This window comes from Salarias fasciatus, chromosome 19 (genome assembly GCF_902148845.1).
Source record: "Salarias fasciatus chromosome 19, fSalaFa1.1, whole genome shotgun sequence".
Lineage (NCBI taxonomy): Eukaryota > Metazoa > Chordata > Actinopteri > Blenniiformes > Blenniidae > Salarias > Salarias fasciatus.
The window spans coordinates 13,847,769-13,870,287 of NC_043763.1; the positions used below are offsets into that span (position 1 = coordinate 13,847,769).

A 22,519-nucleotide genomic window follows, 5' to 3' on the forward strand; every position below is an offset into this window, starting at 1 on the left:
ATCCCTTTCCACCATCTACAGGCTCCAGCTAGTTTTCTTACATCCAAGCAAACAACATTAAATGGAAGAAAGGTTTTTTTTTTTCCTCCTCCCCTCCCGAGTACACAGATCTCAGTATATTCTCTCCATCCATTGTCGTACCACCCTCCACCGGCTGTAATGGGTCCCCCATTGTACCTCCACACCTCCACAGACTTCCACCTCAAGAATTCAGGCTGTCGAAGTTATTCTTACATTTTGTCACTTTAATAAAGGGCTGTGCATGCTAAACACTCTTCACACAGTGCCTCTTGCTGAAAAGAGATTTTTAGAGACAGCCGTTTTGTTCCTACTTAGATCCCTCAGCGGAGGACTGATTACTAGAACAACATAAAATAAATCAAATTTGTATTTTTGTGGTCATTTAGTGTTGTTCAATTACCTCAAAACTGTTGCAACACTGGGAATGTCTCTTATTATAAACGTATCTTATTATGAAACACTCCAGTTATGCTTGGTATTCTAAAAATCCACCCGTGTCACTGATCTCAAACTTAAACTGTGTTGCCAGGAAGCCTGATGACTATGGCTGACGGTGCGGAAACAGTTGCTTCTGGCTCCATTTGGAGGAAATTGTTTCTCTCGGGAAAGTTAGGTAATCTTATTATTGCGCACAAAGTGACTTTTATCCCATCTGGAGTTCTTTTTCTTTCTCGGTACTCCAACATTGATAACACTTCATCAATCTTCTTTACCGCTTTATCCAACTCATGGTTGGCGGGGGGGGGGCTGCAGCCGATCCCAGCTGACTGTGGATGAAGGCAGGGTACAACCAGGAAGTAACAGGGCGAACACAGACAGACAGACATTCACACACTGTCACACCTGTGGGCAAATCAGAGTCACATATCAACCCCAAATGCATGTTTTTGGACATTGTTGTCCAAATTTGGCACTCGTGAAAGAAGGGGAAATAAAAGAGCAACCTCGTTTTATTCTTGCATTTTTGTTGAACTCACTTTGAGCTTCAGTGTCACTTTTGTCATGGGCGAGAGTTTTATGAGTTCTTTTAGGCTGAGGTCAAGAATCATGTGTCCGGATCAAAGTCTCTGGTCTGCTCCGCCTGTAACCAAACACGCTGTTTAGTTGCCTTCTGCATCGCTGTCACAAGATGCCAGACTCAAGGTCGGTAAGGTCATTGCAAAGCAGCTCTTCAGCTGTTGTTTCATTGCCTGGATTTTTGCATACCACAGTGACTTTTGATTCATCGCTGCCGAAGGCTGTGGGACCCTCCTGTGGGAGTAAAAGGTGATCAGAAAGACACTAGCATACCTGCGTCTTCATTTCCAAATGGTAGTTAGGCATTAGGCCAGCATTAACTAACAGGCACCTGGTTGAAGAATCCTGCAGCGGTCCAGTTTTGAACACATGCAACCAGTAAAACTCAATATGAGTTTCCCTCGGCTCTAAAAATATTAGACCCGCAACCCAACACTTGATTAAACACAACATCCCTGCAGTGACTCACTTCAAAGTGCCTTTATTCTCAGTTTGTGCATTCGGTTTTCACAATGAGGGCAGAATTGTACATTCAGACACAAAGCTGTTATTATGCACTGATTGATTTTGCGCAAGTATGGAACCACAAATGGTAACTTGTGATTGAGAACACTGTGCACCACACTCCAAAGTTTGACAGACGCCCTGCAACACATTTTGTCAAAGAACAAGTTGAAATGATAGCTAATATAGAAATAACAAGGACAAAATGTGACGAGAGTGACAACAACATGTGGATGTGAGTAAAGCAGCAAAACATCAAGACAAGAAAAAGATAAAAAGAAATTACATGCAGAATTCGTGTGGTTATATATTTTCAAAAACTAGCAACCATTTGGTTCTTTTTTATGTGTGTGTATTCTGTTTATTTTTACCCATTCTTGTACCTGTGATTTATTGTGGATATTAGATGGCGTCACTTTTTCAGACTTATTTCCTGGAAAAAAGTCTCGTAAATAGAAGGACAGGTGCTGCCGCCGGTGGTACTCGTCCCCTCCGGCCCATTATAAATTATTGTGATTACGCTGTGATCTGTCCTGGTTTGGAAAATAATTCAGCTAATCTCGACAGTGACTACGCAATATGAACTTATAATTAGCATCTCTACTCAGTACAAACAACATGATATGTGAGAGTAACTTAACTCCTGAGCGTCTCCAAATTGTACAAAATAATGTGTGAGGTATCATTTTTGTTCTACAAATGTGAAATGGCGACAGAGGCATTGACGACCATTATATGTTGTATGTATTCTTTGTTAAATCATCGCTGATATCCATCTGAACCTCTCTATGTCAATAAATATTTATTTTCATAAAGGGTGAATTGGGCAGCTGTAATCATTCAGGGACTTTGTAAGATGTAACCCTTCGTATTGCTTAATGTACTTGACTTTGCTCTCGGTTTCAAAAAGGTTAAAGACCTTGAATTCGGGCTCACATTTCTATATGAGACTGTTCCGAAGGATTGTGTGCATTTTACTGAATGACTGTCATGTACACCATGTATTCTACATGTGATCCACTCCCAAGCCTCTCTGTGAAACAGATGTAGATAAGATTTCATGAATAAATAAATCTTAACTAACATTTCCCATCAGTAGCACCTGGACACTGTGTCGCAGTCAGGATTGGCCTTTTATCTTGAACTGTGACAGAGGTTACAGTGGATGAGATGCAATCTATTCCTTTGTGTCTTTCAGCAGCTCAGCCTCTCAATCTTGTGTGTTTCTTCATTGCTCTTTGGTGGAGTGGAGTGGATCTGAGTCATTTCACCGAGCTGTGCATTGCTTTACATTCAGTGATTCGCCTGATTATCCAAAGCTCATGGTCAGACTGGATTGAAACATGAATCTTGCAGTAGTAGTAGCAGTAATTGCGAGGCAACGTGTGCTCATAATCATGCATCGCTACATTTTCTCTGACATTTCAAAAGCTACCTTTCATCCCACTCTTGAGGCCCAGCGTGCGGAACGCATTAGCCAACTCCGTGAAACAATTCCCTTCTTTCGGTTCAGTCTCTTTGTCAAAGGTCTCAAGTGAAAGTGCTGAAACATGTGAGTGAAGCCGCTCCCAGTATCAGGAAGAAATGTGGTTCTCCCTGCTGGAGGATGACACAGCTTTATGTGTGCGCGCACAAGTGTATAGAAGTAAATGGCTTCATGCTCTTAAACGACCACACATTTTCATGCTATTTGGCATCCCACCCAGCCATGGTTACATCCCAGGACCATCACCTGTCATTCATAGCCTCAAAGGTTGCTTCCACATCGCTTAACAAAGAGCTTTGGCCCGGCTCCACTGCTGACCCCGAACAAACTGCTCAGATGGTGCAAGCGAGGCCCCCTTCCCACATGAAGTGCCTCGAATCTCCTTCTCACTGCTTTTTATTGACCCGGCCAGTTTACCACATCCTTCTGAGTCACGTCTCTTTGTCTGTTTTGTCGACAGCCCTTCACAGAGTCGGTCCGGTTATGACTCCTGCTGGACAAATTTGTTCTCGGCGATGCTGCCGTGCACGCCGCTAGCACACAGCCTTATCAATCTCCCACCTCTCCTGGATTAGGTTTAAATAAAACACAGCAGTCCCACTTGACTTTTAGGTTTGGCTTTTATCTTTTTTTTTTTCTCTTCTCTTTTCACCTCCTTTTTCTCTCACTTCAATAGAAGCAGAAAATAGATGAATGGGCTCTAATTTGTGAGACTGAACAGACGGTCACAATGTGTGTTTGGCTTCCTTTTTCCCTTAAGATCATTTATTCATTAATTTCCGCTTTTTTTCTTAACACGTTGCTCGCCTTTTTTTTTTTCTTTCCCTCGTCTGTTTTACCCTTTACTTACCCTTCCCGCTCCGGCTCTGCCCCCTCCATCCACGCAGCCTCGGTAGCTCTGTGTAGTCCAGGCCCTCTTTGATCTGTAGTCCAGAACACAGGATGAGAGTTATCCGCTGGCAACAACAAGAACATCCCATTAGGAGCTGGACAGAGCTTTGACAGACACTCTGCTGCCACTGCCGCTGCTGCTTGGCCCTAATAGCACACCGCCTGCTGCTGCTGATGCTGCTGAGACCCGCTGCCTCCTCCCAGCTCAGGGTGGGCATTACTGGCTCAGCACACTTGACGTACGAGCTTAGAGTGAGGTTCACTTGTTGAATTCGAAATCTCACAACGCATTTCTTTGTTATTTATTTCCAGTTTGCCGTGGAGTTGCCACCCTCTGGTGTTTGTGTCACTCCGATTCTGGTTCTCTGCCTGGCTGATCAAGGTGCCTTTGATTTAGGCAGGCAGGCTCCATCTGATGCAGGAGACGTTTTCTTGAAAAAAGTCTGCGGATGGAGTTTACAAAGGTTGTTGCAAAGGTAAAATTAATGGTTAATCCTGGTAAACAGGTTGTATCAATTACCTCATAAAATTACAAAAAGTTTTTTTTCTTTCTTTGTTTTTTTCTTATGAACTTGTTGTGTTGAGGAGAGAGTTGGGTCATAAGATAAATCTCTTTCCTGATCCTCACCCTCTCCTGCGGTCATGTCGCTGTCAATAAGAATGAACGTAGTGTACCCCCCTGCTCTGATCTCAAAATAGAGGTCCCCTTTGAGGAAGGAGTTGAGGTGCTCCTGGCATCAAATTAGGATGCCTTTCTTTCAACGCCTGTTATCGGAGCACTGGGCTCGGCCAACTGAGATCATTCATTCATTCACTCAGGGTTGGATGAATTAATGATATAGTGTTTACACTATTCGAGCCGATATGTTAACGTGTATGAAGTATTGAGGTGACACCTCTGTGTTGAGAGTAGTTGATCATGCGTGCATGCGTATTTATGTATGTATGTATGCATATTTTTATCTATCTTGATTCATTTCTTTTTTTTTTCAACCCAGTGTCTTCTGATGCACATAAAGAACGCCACACGTGCTGGCGGGGCTGCCTAGTTATCTGAAACGGGCCCAGCATTTGTCTTGGTCTCTATTGTTTTGGCTTCATGCACAAAATCAATGGCGCCCATTCATCACATGCTCATTGAAAATGAGCATATTTGTTTGAACATTTGCGGGGATTTTTCAGTGTAGTGTTGCGGCAGGGGAGCAAGATTTATCTAAAACTGCAGGCAGTAGATGCTACAGTCATGCTTTTTGCTTGCTGAAAAAGCATTATTGTGTCCCCCGCCTTATCTCCTCCACGCATCTGACATGTATAAATCATAGACACATACACAAATATGCAAGTAATTAATGCATGCATAACGCTCAGTGCAGTCAGAGAATCAAGCCCACAGTCACGTACAGAAATTCTCTCTGTGGTTTCTGTTTCCGTCACAAACAACCAGTGATGGATAGGCCCTTTCCATTTTAAACAGGGAGAAAACACATGCCCCCGGGGACCCTTGTGTGTGGAAGTACTTTGAAGTGTCCACATTTAATTCTTCTGTATGATAAATGAGAGGAGAGCTGCAGTCGTAGCCTGTGAGGAAAAGCTCTGCTTGCTCAACAAGGGGAGCGGTAACAAATGTAGCGATAGCTGATAAGCTGACTGTGTCTCTTGCTCCTGCTTGTTGTTCTGCTCCCTGCAGACCCCCACAGCCAGATAACAAATCCATCCTATCAATCAAACCCATCAATGGCTGGCTGCAGATTAGAGACAGTGATTTTGGGGCTGATTGGAGGGGAAATGCTGATTACACCTCCCTCTCTCTGACTTGATTACACTCCGCCTGTGTGTTGTCAAGCTCGGCTGCTGAGCTCTAATCCCTGGAAGCTAAACGCAGACGCCGTGGCTCCCGAGCAGAGAGGAAACAGACACAATCCAACCACCGCCTGCCAAACAATGGCTTTATTACCATTGCTGGGTCATTTAAATATCCGATATAGACAATCAGAGTGTGCCCATCACTCAACGCTCGAACAGGTGTGCAAAACACGAGCAATCAATTTGTTCCTCAGACAACTTTTGGCTTCTTTTGGCTGCTGTTATGTTCCTCGCCTCATGCTTCCCTCCCCCTGTTTCTCTCCACTGTTTTGGCCTACTTCCATCACAGTGGCAGAGGGTAGAGTACACCACACACATACACACACAGACACAGCTATAAGCACACACAAGGAGTGAGCGGAGTCCTAATCGAAGCTTTATTTAGCCGCCTCACCTTTAAAACTAGAGCAGGTTCCAAACAGTCTCTTCTGCACCCACTTCAGCTCGCTCTAACATCACATCCCTCCATTCCTCTACTCCTCCATCAGCCCTCCATCACTCCTTGTTTACTTTTCTTTCCAATCACCGCAGCCGGAGAGCTTCTGCTGTATTTCAGCGTGAAGAGTGTGCTGTAGTCTGGGCGAGCGGAGGCCACAGGAACATAAACAAGCAAATCCATTGACAGACACCACCAACTTTTTACAGGCAGCTTTAAGACGTGTGTTCCAAATTAATTGGTTTTTACTCGCTTTCTTGTTTGTCGAGGAATAATTGTGAAGGTTTCTCAGCTGGAGTGCAAGAGCAAACCAATTTTATTCTTTGTTCCTTATGTAAACACAGAAACGGCAAAAAATGCAAAACTCAGTAATGACTTTGCTGATGACAGTTTGGATGAATATGAAACAGGTTCATTTGAGAAACAGGAAGCCGAGTGGGCCTTCGTCGGAATTTGCTATTAATATACAGTACAATAAGTCACTCTGTGATTTTTGCATGCTTGGACGTCTCAGTTTTCTTCTGCGTTTCCACCAAGCTTCTATTCAGGAAAACAGATTTTCCTTCACCTGTAATAGCAGCTTTAACAGCAGCTCTATCTCAATATGAACACTGTCTGCAGGGTCGCTCCTTCAATTATTCCAGCTAATGTTTGTCGCTCTAATAACACCCTCCTCCTTTAATCCTCAGCACACCATTCCAGACTGCTGGCATGACCGTGCACCTAAATAAAATTCTTTTTTATCTCTGCCGTCGCTTGAGCGTGTCTGTCTGTCTGTGCGTCAGTGTGCGTGTGTGTGTATGTGTGTGTGTGTATGTGTGTGAGTGAGGGGGTAGGTTCACATAAAATTCATAACTGTCTGTGTCCTGGTTTTGAACTATCTTTGAAGCCACAAAATTGTCTCATCCGGCATGTGTTAGGTATCATTTCAATTGACACCATGCACTCTGTTACTAGTGCTTTGAATTGAGCATACTTGCATGCTTGTTAGATGGAAACAGCTGTCAGGGGAGATAGCGAGAGTGACTCACTCCTCTTCCCCTCACTTATCGTTTGCCTATTCCAGTCTTGCTCCTTCTTATTGTGACCTCTGAGAAAGTCAAAATATTCTCTCCCTTTTTTTTTTCTTCATTCTTGTTCTTTCTTTTTCGTATTCACAGCGTGCGCACACAGCACCGTGACTGATTTCGGGAAATATTGTGGCCACAGGTGTGCTGTGCACCTGTGGCACTGTCGGAAACAGGGTTGGATTAGTATGAATAAATGATTAGCGTGCCTTGTGTGGAGTGCGCTCGCGACGGTTTCTGAAATTTTTCGAGGAGCTCTTCCACAGAAGCTTCTGTCAAAAGAAAATTGAAACCTGTGTGCAGAAGGTGAAGCCTCTCTGTAAACGAATAAATTGCATCTTAAATCAGCCACAGAGGAGTTTTTCCACCCCTTCAGCTCAGTTTAGTTGACAATAAAAATCATATTTATGTTTCTGCTTGTTTCCCAGAGTAACGCAGTAAAGTCCGGGCGTTATTCATCGTTCTGTTATTTTATTTAATGAGTGGCTGTCAACTGACATTTCCTCAATAAGAACTGAATGCTGAATGTTTTGTCCTCAAAGCACTTGGTGCAAGTGGATCACTGGGAAAAGTTAGCAGCTACCTGCTGTGAGAACATCTCCTGGCAGTTTCCATGTTCTCCATATGTATGTGGGTTTGGCCCCACAGTCCAAAAACATGTATGTGAAGTTAAATGGTGACTCCCGTAGTGTTAATCATGTGATGGACTGCTGCTCTGTTCAGCATGTACCCTCCCCTGAGTCGGATGAAGTGATATCGAAGCCGAATAGATGGTTTAATCTCTGATTCAGTTCTAACAAAGTCCCCAATGCAATTGTGCCGAATAGAATAACACCCTGGCCTTTAGCACTTAGCAGTTAATGCATCCTGATGAGTGATTTTACAGCGAGAATAACAACTGAGAGATTAGACGTGATATTCTTGTCCTTGCTGTCGGCACCGCAATGATTATAATTTGACCCGGTGTTCTTTGACTTGTTTCACGGCGTTTGTTTTACCATCATGTAGCAATACAGGTCTGTGCATGAGGAAGCCTGTGTGTGAGGTTTACAGTCCGTTCCATTGTTCTTCTCCAAATGATCTACTTTATGTAACCGGTTCTCGAATAGAGCAGCAAAGAAGTGACACAGCCAGGAACAAGATGATAAAACACAGGAGGAAAAATGGGAGGAGGTGTGCCAGGTAATGCTCAACCATTGTGTGTCAGTGCCACATCCATCCATCCATCCATCCATCCATCCATTCAGGTAGTTTATTTGTACTGTAACACACATTTTTAAAGCTATAGCGACTTTTAATAAGTGACCACTTTCAGAGTTTCAGTACATATTTCATTGCGTTGTCACATTGACTTTCAAATTCAGATACCAAAAGGCTGCACCAATAAAATATATTTCCGTCTTTGTGTTGTTTTCTGTCACAAATGCTGCTTTGTGTGTCACAAAAAGGGAAAAAGGTTATGAACATGCAGAGAAGTGCAGCACAGGATTCATATTTTGGGAAATATTAACTGAGGTAGTGTTGTAAAATGATATGCCAGAATAGTCATGTTCTGTTATTATGAACAGAAATGTTAGCAGAGTTAGAGCTGCGCTTCGCATGCAGATTACAGTCTTATTCAGACCTTCACCCCAGTATCAACAAAACAGAAACGGATCGTTCCAGTTAGCATGTACTGACAGTGTCTCGAGGCTTATAATCACTGACTAGAAAATGAAACAAGGTTGAGATGACCCAAAAAAGTTAAAACTAGGAAAACCCTAAACCTTGGCACTAAACTTTTTTTTTTTGGATAGAAACAGACATCATCTTGTCAGAGGTTTGGAATCTCAGACTCATGTCCACTGGGTTTTTGCTTTTCCTCCTGTTAGTCATGCTCTCGGTGAAACGGGATGTGCTGTGTAACTTTAAATTGCCGGATTGCCTGTGGTGTGCGATCTGTCCAGTGGGGCAACATGTGTCTACGGTTGGGTTTTGCAACCTGACGTCTAACCGTCATGTACGGATGTCTTCCAGGAGAGAAACAGGTCAAATCACAGTGCAGTGTCAACGCGCCGACTGCAGGCGGGGTTTCAGGAACTGACATGGCTGCATAGCTACACCATGAAGTCAAAATTCACACTGACGAGGTAGTTATTTTTAGTGCTTGATGGATCGTGCTTCCTTCCACAAACTCCTTTGCTTTCATCCCTCACAAAACAGATCTCTTTTCTGAATGGAACATTTAGATGCAGCCCAACACTGTTTAGACTCTTTCTGTCCTGCATCTTTTAAGGCCTGTTATTCTACATTTACTGCTGAGCTAATGGGTGTTTGTTTGGCCACAGTGGCTGTGAAACAAATGACTCATCTTGTGTCATAGTGTGAGTGGAAGCCTAGTCTCCACTCCGAGCCGAAATAATTGACAGCGGCTCATCTGCCAGCTCATCCTAATAGAGAAACCTTTACCGGTGTCAACAGAGAGCAGAATCCAGGTCAAGTCATTATGTCACCATCAGTTAAAATAGCATCGTGGTTAAAGCGCTGCGATGAAGGATGATCCCTGCCTGATCTGAGAGACGGGCTCTCTGCTGGCTACCGAGATAAGATAAAGTTTGTCCTCTGTTCCACTTTAAAGGTCCAACCAAACAGCAGTCACAGCAGCAATGTGACATTTTTCTGACGGAGACTGAGAATGTGGGTGTGGAACAGCGGTCTTCATTATTTTTTTTTTCTTCTATGGTTTTCACATTGGCAGGAGGCAGTCGATAAGAGAAACAGTGTTACCATGAAACAGTGAAAAACACCATTTTGTTTGTGTGATTGGAAAATAGCTTCCAAGTTACTTCTGCATAGTAGGCTGTTTGGATTTGTCACACAAAAGCATGGATCCAGGGAGGGCAAATTAACAATCATCTATCCATTTTTTATGCGATTTCACACGTTTATCATCTATGGCTTATACTGTTAGAGCGGCAAAGCACTTAGTTGCTGAAGTAGTGTTACCTTTTTTTATTTTTTTTTACTATCAGCTGCTTGGAGTCTAATTTTCTGTGGAAATCCACCTGGACTCTCTATTTTCCTTAAATGCCACACATCGTATTGTCAATACCCATGGGTAAGTTACTTAAAATCAATACTTCAGTGCAGTTATTTAAAAGTAGTGTACTTATTATAATATTTATTTAAACAAGTAGAAAAACAAATTATTCAATCAACTAGTCCTAAATTAATTGTCAAATATGCTATTTTACTCTTCCATCACTATTAAAATCTGGTATTTTCACTGCCAGCACTCATTTTTGCGAGGCATGCAGTAGACTTCAGTGTTTGTAACTGCATTATTACTATTAATAAGTTAAGGTTATGTTACTTGCAAAATGTGGTGGTGTTACAATGACCTAGACAGACAGTAGTGAGCTTATGGCTGTTGATGTGTTTTCATTTTCATTTAGTTTAGGTCATTAATTGTCTGATCAGCTTTGGCCAACCTGCTTATTTCACATTTCACTTCTTGGATTTCAATGCATTGGCTGCAGTGGGACAATTAGTCGAGCGGTTTGACCTTGTTAGTTGCTCAAATGTGGGCCACTGAATGCAAAGCGGTAGAAGACAGGTAGGTTAACGCCAACCAGCAGCTTTGAGACTCACATTTATTTTTTCAGGAGGCAGAAATGTCTTCAAATTGAAAGTGACAGCTACTTTTTTTTTCATCTCTTTGTTTTTTCACAGTTTCTTTTTGCAAGGTGGCATGAGATCGGCTTGTTGCACCAAATCTCATTTGATGTAGTCCGCGGGAGAAAACAACACGCATGCATGCAAACTTTGCTTCTTTTATTCATTGTCGCTGTCACCCACTATCTCATCTTGCATTGAAACCACCATGCGGTTTTACCCTTGGAGTTTTTAGCATATATGAATCACAGCGCCTCGGCGAAATAGCCTGTGGCTTAATATATCCGTGTATCCACAGACGACATATGGCGTTGAGTACAGACACATATCCATCCACCTGCACATGTATTCACACACCCCACACAAAATCACATCCAGGTTTTATGTATTTAAAGTGGCGACCTGCTGTTTTCATTCCTCCTGGTCTCCTGTGCCTGTCAGGGGCCTCTGATACTGCTGTTTAATGAGCAGAGGCTCTCCTCACACTCGCTCCTCATCTAGTCTGCTTCTGTTGCTCTGTGTCTGCCGCTGCAGCGCTGACCGGGGGAGACATGCGGGTCTGAGTCCCAGGGCTAATTGCTGCTACTGGGCTGATAGTCTTTCTGTGCTCAACTCTCATTGACTCCACGGACTCCGGGGGGATTCCCACAGGCACCCAAAGACAAACAAACCTGGGCGGACAATCGATAACGGATGCAAGAGTTACCGCTCAGCACAGTTGCTGATTAAGATTCTTTGCGAATGTGCAAGCGTTTGAGCGTGTGTGTGTGTGTGTGTGTGTGTGTGTGTGTGTATGTTTGTGCGTGTGTGTGCGTACGTGAGTTAAAAGCGTGAGCATGCAAAAGTGTTTGCTGATTGTTCCCACTCTGTCGCTGCTAACTGGAGTCTTCAGTCAGTCCCAAGGTGCTTGTTTATGTGATTGTGATTATGAGCATCAGAGTTCGGAGTCATCCTGACAACAACATCACATTAATGAATCCCGGCAATTATTCATCCAACATCCTCAGCTTGCAGCTCGGCATCTGATCACACTGGCGCAGAGACTTGTGGGGTTTAGATTTCATAGTTCTCCAAAGTGAAAGTTTAGGGTGCCAAACACCTGGAAGTCTCACTGCAGTGAAAGAAGGCCTTTTGACTGGTTGCATCCTTCGTGCTCTGCTCCCTCTCAATCACCGCAGAGCGATGCTGCTAACATTCACATCAGACATACCAGTTGATTGGCAGAGTACAGAATAATTTGCAGGTGTTACTACATTGTACCTCCATTTATCTGAGCCAGGGATCAACAGTATGATATAGCCAGATACAGCGTGCTATTAGTAATTAAATGAGTGAAATGTTTTCAGCCAGTGTGAAGTAAAGACAGAGGTCTCTTCACATCCAGATGAGAAATTCGACTTTCAGTCAGCAGCTTTCAGGCCCTGCACTTCCCCAGCTCGCCTTCTAATGTGAATTTGTCTTAATTTTTCTTTTTACCTTCACCTTATGCATTCTTTCAGGTGCTTCCTTCACCACAGTAAATCACCTGCTACCATCTAACCATGTCTTCTGCCTCCTCTACTTTTGCACCAACTGTCTCCAGGTCCAGATAAGTGGTGGAGGTTTCTTTAGGGATCACATCTCTTTGTTTTAACTTAATTACCAATAGTTAATTTCTCGGCTTGTCAGTTGGAGCCAAATGAAATTGCTTTGTTCATGTCTTCATTCCTTCATGGAATACTTATAGAATCGTGATTCCAGTTAATCTGGTTGATATCGGTTGAAATTATCTAAAGTGAAAGAATAGCAGGTCCTTAATTGAAAAAAAGAAGTGTTGTTTCGTTTTATTGGCCAATGGCATTGTGAGTCTGAAGCACTGACTGCCACCGGCGAACAAACAAGCCCATGATGTTGTGTCATCTCTTCTCTCCCCACCTCTTTGTATCCCTCCATCACCTCTCCTCCTCCTCTTCTCTCAGCGCTCATGTTTGCTTTTGTTCTTGTCTCCAGTCGGCCTGACTCACAATGATGATCTTGACCAAGCGCGGGGAAAGGTCAAGGTTGGCCAGCAAATTGCCTCAAAGCAATCAGCCTTGTCTCCCTGTGCTAACAGTGCGAGCTCTCCGTCTCTGTCGCCATCTTAGCATCGCTCCATCTTGAGTCTCTCCTCGTCCATCACGGTGTTTGCCCGGGGGACGTGTGTCAGCGAGAATTGGCAGAAAGAGTTGTGGGAATGGGGTGGAGTGGGCGTGAGGTGAGGGGGGGAGGGGGTCTGCCAATGCTAGGAAGCCTCAGATCTGACCGACAGCTGAGTGAGGGTCGGGGACTTGAAAGCACACAGTGTCACTGGTGGGTGACATTCATTTCAGTCCAGGATAGTGTGACCCAGCAGGCTCCTTATGCATGCGTGTGGGTGTGTCCTTATATGTGAAATGTACGTCCATGCTTGTGCAGACAGGACAGAGGCTCCTCGTTGCTTGAAGTTGTCCTCTAGCCCTTAAGCACTTGTGCAGAGCGGGGACCACCTTTCATTACACCAGGAACACAACTGCTAACCTCACGCTCAACAATAGTACCTCTGGGAGCGCTGCAGCTGATACTCCCGATATAAATACACGCTCAGTAACCAGACCTGCTGCATGGGCCGCGGCATGTCATGTACCATTTCATATTATTTTCAGGACACGCATGCACATGGAATTACGTGCACACACACACACACACACACACACACACACACACACACATACATACAGTGGGTGCTTCAAGGACAGTCTCCTTTGGGTCAGCTGTGCATTCCAGTCCAGTGTGCCAAAGCGGCTTTTCCTCTGATGGCGTCTCACACATGAAAGGCTTTGCTTCAATGTGTCATGTGGCACACACGCACACACACACACACACACATGCACACACATATGCAGCAGAGCAACATCAAAGTGTGCCCGTGGCCTCTAACAGGACAAATGTCTTCATCCACCACCTGAGTGTGTTTGTGTGCGTCTGTCCTGTAAACGGTCTAAACAGGTGTGAACATGTAAGCCCACAAGACGCCACATGCCGCTGTGTCATGATCTCCCAGACAGCTGTCCCCTACCTTTGTGTGCATGTGTGCGAGGGTGAGTGTTGACTGCAAGGGTTATTAAGTGGCTTCACGATGAGCTTTTTGTGCCAAGTCAAGGACAAACAACAAGACCGTTGAGCAAACAGGGTTTTGTTTTAAACAAAATCCTGATTTGTTCAAAAACGTAAGATCCATGTGTGTATTTTGCGGTGTGTGTGTTGGCGAGTGCGACTGCTCTTTGTATTTGTATGCACAGACAAAGGTGTGAGCCTGAAGGTGATCGAGTGGGTCGGAGGAGAGACTGTTGGAAACAAAAAAAAAAAAGTCCACCCATGCCTCTTGTTAATGTCTCTGTCTACAGCTGTGTTATAAAAATTGCCTGTAGAGAAAAGACAGAAACTTCACTACCCTCTCACTGTCAGTTTCTTTCTATAAAATTAGAGTTCGTAATCCCTCTAATTGAAATGTGTGCTGTTTTGTCCTCAGGTGGACATTGAGACGCTGGACTACTACCATTTCCTGCCGCTCTTCTTTGACGGTTTATGCGAGACCGCCCACCCGTATGAGGTCTTCGCTCGCCAGGGCGTCCACGACCTGCTGGACCACGGAGGCTCCAAGATCTTGCCTGTCATTCCCCAGCTCATCATCCCCATCAGGAGTAAGTACGGCAGGGTGTCCGAGCTCGCGGTTCACAGATCACACCGAACAGAGCGCTGCTCTCCCAAGCAATTCTGGATGCTTATTGATGGTGTTTCACTTTGGCTGTGTTTCCCCCTGCAACCAAAAGCCTACAAATTCCTAACAACTTATTCTGTGTAATCACTGATTTCCACAGTGGAAGTGTTGTAACTATTTGGCCGCTGTTCCACTTTGAATGTTATGGGTTCGATCCCCCATCTCACCCTGTCCTTACGCCGATGTGTCCTTGAAATGGACCTCAGATTGCTCTCAAGACTGTGAGCGTGCGTCTAGATAGGTGAATGTGACTAACGGTGTAAAGTCCATATGCCATTTGTTAACTTCTCCAATAAAACGTCCCGAAATTTTTCTTCCTTTATGAATGATTGACAACCAGAAAATCCTCCCCGACATTAATAGCAACTTTAATAAATGTCTTTGCTTGCCACTACATCATTATTCACAGTTGTGAAGGCAACATCATTTGCTGACAAATCCCCTGAGCAGGAAGTGTTTCCTGCTGCTAATAGTTTTATATCTGCTGCCTGAAGTAAATTAGAGACTAAACACACAAATAGTTTGTGGGTACAAGTTGAATGAAATCTTGCTTGGTTGATTTTCAACTTCATTTTAGGAAGAGTGTCTTTTGTAATTTACTAAAATCTAACTCATTCTGAAATTAATTTATGGTAACTAATACCATTAGAAGAATATTATATACTTTGCTGCTTGTACGAAAGAGAAGGGGTTTTGGCTGCTGACCAGAATCTGCTTTAATTAAAATATAGCACACGGAGTGAGTAAACTTCTAATTGGCAGGTTGTTTCTTTGTTGTGGCAAAGCTTCTGGACAATGAATGGCATGCTGTTTAACATAAGTTTATTTTATCTTTTAAGTGGGCTTTTTAATAAAACATACATTTGTGGGATGAGCAGCAGAACTGAAGACTTGGATCACACCCACGAAAAAAAAAAAAAATTCTCTTCCTGTGCTGAATCAGTTTGTTCGTGCTGCTGCAAATACAGTCACCAATCCCACCGTGTTGGCTGACTTTCCACCATGAGGAGGAGGTGACAGGCTGCTGTGGATGTGTTTGGTTTTGTCACATGCTGCTGAGGCTCCTGTTTGTCAAATTTATCAAGTGTTACTGCACCATTTTGACTTAATTCTTTAGACTTTAATGTTCCAACAGCAAAATAATCTGACTGGCATTGATGAAGGTCTGTCCAAAAAACAATCTCACAAACGCATGTTCTCTGTAAATCATTATTTCACTTATCAGTATAAGATACATGCTCTACCGAGCAATTGTGTTGCTTTTTTTTGTGTAGTTTATTATGAATGTGTCTTGAAGTAATTCCATTAAACGGCTATCTTTAGACAACCTTGTTTATGTAGTCGAGTGCAGTTAAAATAGAACAAGCAGTCCCACAAAAAGCCTCACCTGTCCTACCTCGTTCTTGTGAAGCGGATTCTAACATTAGCGAGCGAGCGGTCCTGATGCGAAGCCCTAATTTGGTTTTGCAGTCGTACTGTACCTATTATTACATTAGCCCTCCGGGCGAAGTGTCCTTGTTTTTGTGGTTGCCAGAAGAAGCTGGCTCTCCAAACACGCCTGCTAATCCACCGTGAATGTGGCGACATGCTACATTTAACTGTGTCACCGCGCCGCGGCCTCCTTACCTTCCCGCACCGCCACGTTTACACGAACACACATGCTCGTGCGTGGTGGGCGGAAAGGTCGTGGAGCGGTCCACGGCTTCAGAAATAGATGGCGGAACTTGACGTTTCACGCGTACAGGGAAGACGGGTTCGTGGAATGGAAAGCGTGGCTTTCGCTGGCAACATTTTTTATCGCATGCACAGACTCGCTCGCACAGGCTGCCTTTTGTTTGGCGCCGCAGCCAACTGGAGTGTCAGTTTCAAAGTGGGAGCCTTTAAGTGGCGCCCAGTAAAGCCCGCGGTAGTGTTCATGTCACGGGCAGTTGGCCGGCGGTGTGTACGTGTGTCTGAAACGCACGCGTGTGCGTGTGCCTCCTGTTTGTGTGTTGGGTGTTGGATATCTGCGGAGGCAGAGGGGCGTGACGGCCATCGCCAGGCGGGGCCGTCGGAGAGGTGGGGACACGGTGACAGACTGACCCTGGCAAAGAATCACGCTAAGCACAAAGTTTTCCACCGTTACACGTCACACACTGTCGCACACCTGAAGTCTGAGTGTTCAGCTGCTAAAATATTTACTTTTGCTTTATAGTTTAAGTGAAATCATTACTGCCAGGACAATACTTTGTCTTTTTTTTACTGTCCAGAACTTTCAGATTACAGTACGTAGCTGAAATATTTAAGCGAAACACTCTCCGACCACACAGCTTCAGCTTATTTCCAGTGTGCTTTATGGGTTCCACGCCCTCAGCAGTTTCGGCGGTTTGCCTTTGCGAGGCCGGACCAAAAGGTGATGCTTGTGCTTCTCATGAAAAACACACATTTCCCCCTGATAATGGAATTTTAAATGGACTGCTCCTTATTAACTTTTTGGTTTATTAAAAAAAATCAGGCCTGTTTTGCCATCCACTAGGCAGAGCCGCCAGTCCGTGTCTCTGTTGCAGATTAATTACTTTTCTATGGAATCGGGAAAAAGAAGGGATGGCAGAAAGAGGAAGAAAGCAAAAAGCCCGTCTGCCGAAGTTTAAAATGGCAAGATATATATTTTCCTTGCTTGACGTTAATACATCTTCAGTGTGGCTGGCAGGCTCTTATCTGCAGAGCGACTGAGCCACGTCAGGCCCTGGTGAATTTTGATGATGACTGCAGGTCACCCAATGAGAATACACAATGAGTTAGACCGTCTAGCACTGGCGCCCGAGCCCTGTCCTCTGTGACTGCAAGCCTGAACTCTTCTCTACCGTGTTCTTTCAGAGAGACTCCCGTGCAGCTCAGGCATGAATCAGGATTAAACTGTTAATGGACAACACATCCTTAAGTTTTTAAGATTTTTTTTTTGACACGCTTGAGGCTTTTCCCTGCTCGTCTGTGTTTTCTCCAGTAATGTGTTTCTCAGCCAAACAGTTCCAAGGTGACTTGAAAAAAAAAAAAAAATAGAAGGTAAAATGTTAGCAGAAAGCCTTTTGTTTGGGTTTACCTGCTTCCCTAAATAATGGAGAGGATTCACAGCCATGCCTGCATTGAGCCTGGGTTGATTGGCATAACATTTGTTCAGCTTTGAACCAAGATGAGACTTTCATTACAGAAAGATCCTCAGTTACGCCTCGGCACAGGAACATCTTCTTCTGATCTGAAAAGTGTATTTATACACCACGCAAGAACAATTTGCCGCGAAACTCTCGGAGGTGTCAGCCTACCTCTGACATTTCTCGGGAAGCAGAGAATACAAGGTCACCATTGTTTTATTTTTGTACTGAATATGAAACAGGCCCCAGCATGAATAGATGATTGCTTTATTCAGATTTGTCCGAACACAGGTTTTAAACCAGCATTAATATATCGGGGTCCTTGTCTGTCTGCTTTTCGCCTCGTTCTTTTAATTTTTTTTTTCCGTTTCTCTCTTTTTTTTTTTTTATTTCCAGCAAGGCGAGAGTGGCGATGAATAATTGAACAGTCCCGCGGTCCAAATGTCACAGAAGGGAAAATTGTTTGCGCTGGCTCGTAATTAGAATTTCATTGTTTGTTATGTAGGTTTGAAATTCCTGTCATTCCACATTCCACCTTATCTGGGTGACGGCAGATATCTGCCCGCTTGTCTGTCTGGGCGCACGCCAAGACGGAGATGGGGAGATGGCGTAAAACACAATACACTTGCTCGTTCAGCATCATCTCCACTGCTGGTCCTCTGTGAAGACACACACACACACACACACGCACACACACACACACACACACACACACACACACACACTTACATACGCTGTATTGTTGCTGAGAGAAAGTCCCGCCTGTGCACACACAGCAGTGATCCTGGTTCAGTTAGTTAAATGTATGAATGCAGTATCTAAACCCCTCTTTTAACCTTTGGGCCGCTTGTCATTTGTGAGACTCTCCCACGTTGTGTAACGTCACTCATGCCGCTGTTGCCGCCACGTTGAGGACGGCCTCATATAGCCGAGGATGACATTTCATCTCACTGCGTTTTATATGCGTGTGCGGTGTGACTGGCGTGTGCGAGAGCGCTGTCTGTTTTGCATACAGGCCGTTTCAGCTCCGGCTGTGCGCTGCTCTCTCGTTGCGCTAACTATTAATGATGTTTGTGCGTTGCTGGTCTTTCTCTCGCTCAGCGAGTCTGACTTTGGTGCTAAAGATGAGTATTGTGTTATGATGTTCTTTATTTACATGGAGTGTTTAATAATGAAAAGATAAAAACCACTTTGTGAAAGAAGTTTTCATATTTCTAAAGCTGTGCTTGCCATTCATCTATCTTCCTTATTGTTGGCCAGGACGTTAGTACATTCATTTCTCATAACCATAACCTAATATGCATATCTTTACACTGTAGGGAGAAAGAAGATTTCAGGAAAACCCATACGAGCACATTAGAAATCTGTACAGGAAGGAACTCAATCCCAGATTAGAAGTGGGTTTAATATCACCGTGAGGCAGGAGTGTCGACCACTGGTGTTCAAAAATGTCTTTTTCCACAATCATCAAGTTTAAGTCAGAGATGTTTCGGGAAAAGTTTAATAAGACTTTAGATTTCATCCGACGATGGATGTTTGGTTCTGGATGAGAGCATTCTCTCTCTCTCTCTCTCCCTTCTTCCTTTGTTGTTCGAGCTTCAACAGCTCACACCTGCAGTCCGTCAAACACTCAGGAAGAGCTTCACTACCTGGTTAAAAAAAAGCTTCATGCTGTTTGGCCATTGGGCTGCCTGTCAGGCTGTTGTGCTCTGCTGACTCCAGTGATGAGCTCCGAGAACTACAGCATGCGTTTGTTTTTTTAGTAGGAACTCTGTGTTTGATGTTGGTGGTTGAGGAAGCTTGTTGGGCTCCACCGCCTTCGTTTTCATTCAGGTATTCACCCTTTTGTTCACTTGATAATGAGGGGAGTTCATTTTTGCAGCTGTTTTTTCAGTCAGATCAGTCTTTTCTAGTGTTAGTAGGCAGTCACATCTAACTTTGTGTTTGTGGATTTAGTTCTAGAATCAGAGACCTTTTTAGTGATGTTTTAGGTCTGTTGACACAACAATGTTTCCACTTGAAAATGGAAACAATTAGTTGTGTTTTGGGAGTTCATTTACATGACGATGCATGGAGCATTTTTTTAAAAAACGGCCTCCGAGGTGGGAAAAAAGCACAATCACAGGTAGGGATGTGATATCAAAACTTTAATTTCATAATTATTGTTGACCAAAAAATATCAATATTTTCAACATAGATAGTTGTTATTGTATCATCATGTGCATGTAAATGCGAAAGACGTAAATTCTTCCCCATGTGTGTCTGAGATGAATATTGTCAACTCTATTACAGGAGTTTCTTCTATGAGAGGAACTGTTGCTACTGCCCACCTCTCTATAACCTCCCCTGGACTCACATTGAACCGGCATTTATCAATTTGAACATGAGCGGAAAGATCAGATCTCACGACAGGTCTGACATCGCGCACGCAAGTTTGAATCTGTGAGGATTTGCGGTGCGGCGCAGCAAAACCTGGTGGAGTGTGAAAATATAAAGCATATTCAGTACAGATTCAAAAATAAAAGAGTAAAAAAGTAAAATAATGCCCTCACATGCACATATTTGACACAATATTGTTATTTACTGCTGCAAATATCGTCACTCTTGGTGTGTTGTAACGGCTCTAATCACAACATGTACTTATCACTGTTCAATTTGAAAAGATGAACCAACTGTTTATTTTCACACCAAGTGACTGTGGAGCTTTTAAAGTTGCTGGAAAACTGTGATTGAGCTGAAATTCACTATAAATCTCATGTTATTTTCAGAGCATTTCAATACATTTCTTTGGTTTTCTGTGTGGGGATAAAGTCGATAATAACTCAGATTAACTTGTGTGTCCATTTACAAAAAGCAGCTTTTTGAAAATGGCTCCCGATGTGGAACTCCAACGCTTCACTTTGAGTTGAATGAAGTGTCATGAGGGATTGGTGGATGTGCAGAAGGGCATTAACGACTTCAGTTTTTTTCAAGTCGACTTATCCGTCAATAAAGTCGACAAGTCGTGATGACGTCATCACATTGATGAACGGGGGGGCAACACGGACACACAGCTGTCCAGCAATGAGCAACTTGCATTAAAGTTCACTGCAACGTAGCCATGTAGATTTTTACCCGAACAAAACAAAGGCTAACACCGTGAGTTTTCTTTTACAATAAAAGCAGCGGCAGCCAAGACGCACCCCGTGCATGTCTTCATCACGTTCTGGAAAAAAAAAAAAAAATAGCGTGCGTTGTCTTAATGAAATAAATACCAAAATAATCAAAAACAAATGGCTGGCAAAATTATAATTCAATATTGGTCTTGCTTGCATGGTTCACAGAACATTGGTTAGACAACAGTTTCAACGTGAAATAAATGGAAATTATAGGCTACTTCAGAACTGCAAATAGGCACCAATCAGAAACCAACTTCAGCTTGCAATAAAAATAAAGAAAATAGAACTCACCAGCCTCTAAAGATAAAGGTCAGAAAATAATCCTTAATGTTATAATATCCTTGTATCACAATCAGTTTAGTAATCCTACTGGCGCGCGCTGCATGTTTTCCTGGAGAAAGATGAGCGCATCCACACCCGCTGGATGGAGACTTGCGCGCTGTCGGGTGATCAGGTCAGAGAAAAAAATAACCAACGACTTTTCGACTCGTCCAAATTTACGTCGACTTGTGCAACGGAAGTCGACTTTTCGACTAGTCGACGTTTCTGTTAATGCCCTAATGTGCAGTGATGTTTGTTGCCTTGAACTCCAGGTATTCTTCAATTTGAGACTTTAAAGCAAGGCAGGACAAGCATTCGTACACAAGGCCATTGAACATGCTTTACAAATGCAAACGTATACATGCAATTTCAAAAATCTCTTAGAAATAAAGTAAGAAATGAAGAAAATAAAACGGTGTGTAAAAGACCAGAATTTTCACATTCAGTTTACTGATCAAATGATCTGTTGATTTCATGAAAGCTGAGGTTTCCTCTATAAGGACGATCCCACTCATTCTCGCCTCTTTTTATTTCTACCTTTGTTTATTGCTTTGTTCTTTTTTGCTTGTGTCTATCAACCAGTGTCTGAGTATCCGTGCTCTCACTGTCGCTGTTTGTTTTTGACTCTTTCTTTTGAAATACTTTTCATTTTTGTTTGCAGGAGCTCGGTGACAAAACAGGCACCGTGATGCCATTATCTTCCTCTTTTTCTAGAAGTAGGCATCAAATGACAGTTAAAGGTTTTCTAAAGAGACAAAGCTGTTTTTCTGACACGAGGTATGCTGTTTTTAGCTGCACAAAGGGAATTACCAGCAGCCGTGTCGGGGCTCACGCACGCAAACTGAAAAAAGCTCAAATGAAACAAGAAGTAGGAAAATATGTCAGTCCCAGTCGCTAATCACTAGTTATTTTCCAACCTTTTGCTCTGTGTCTGTCACATCTCTTTATCTCTGTGTCTGACACTGTGTCTTTTGTTGTTTTCCCACTTCCCTTTCTCTCCCTGTGTATTTGTCTCTCTTGATCTCCCCAGCCCTCCATCTCTCTCCCCATCCTTCCCTTTTGTTCTCTCTATCAGTGGGAGACGGAGTTAAGTGCAGCTGTAGGCCAAATAGCCCAGTGATTGGCTCTCACTTACTCTGCCTCCCCAGTGCATTTGGAATCACTGATTGCGGACAAGCTAGTCTAAATCAAAGCCCGC

The 22,519-nt window shown here is 43.5% G+C and overlaps 1 protein-coding gene across 1 annotated transcript in view; it reads left to right on the forward strand.

Annotated features, from left to right (window-relative positions):
• Positions 1 to 22,519, forward strand: part of pacrg (PARK2 co-regulated) — a 133,574-nt gene that overhangs the window by 56,131 nt on the left and 54,924 nt on the right. The window contains exon 2 of the mRNA XM_030117026.1: positions 14,466 to 14,637. Coding sequence (XP_029972886.1) covers positions 14,466 to 14,637 — 172 coding nt within the window. The remainder of the gene's footprint in view (positions 1 to 14,465; positions 14,638 to 22,519) is intronic.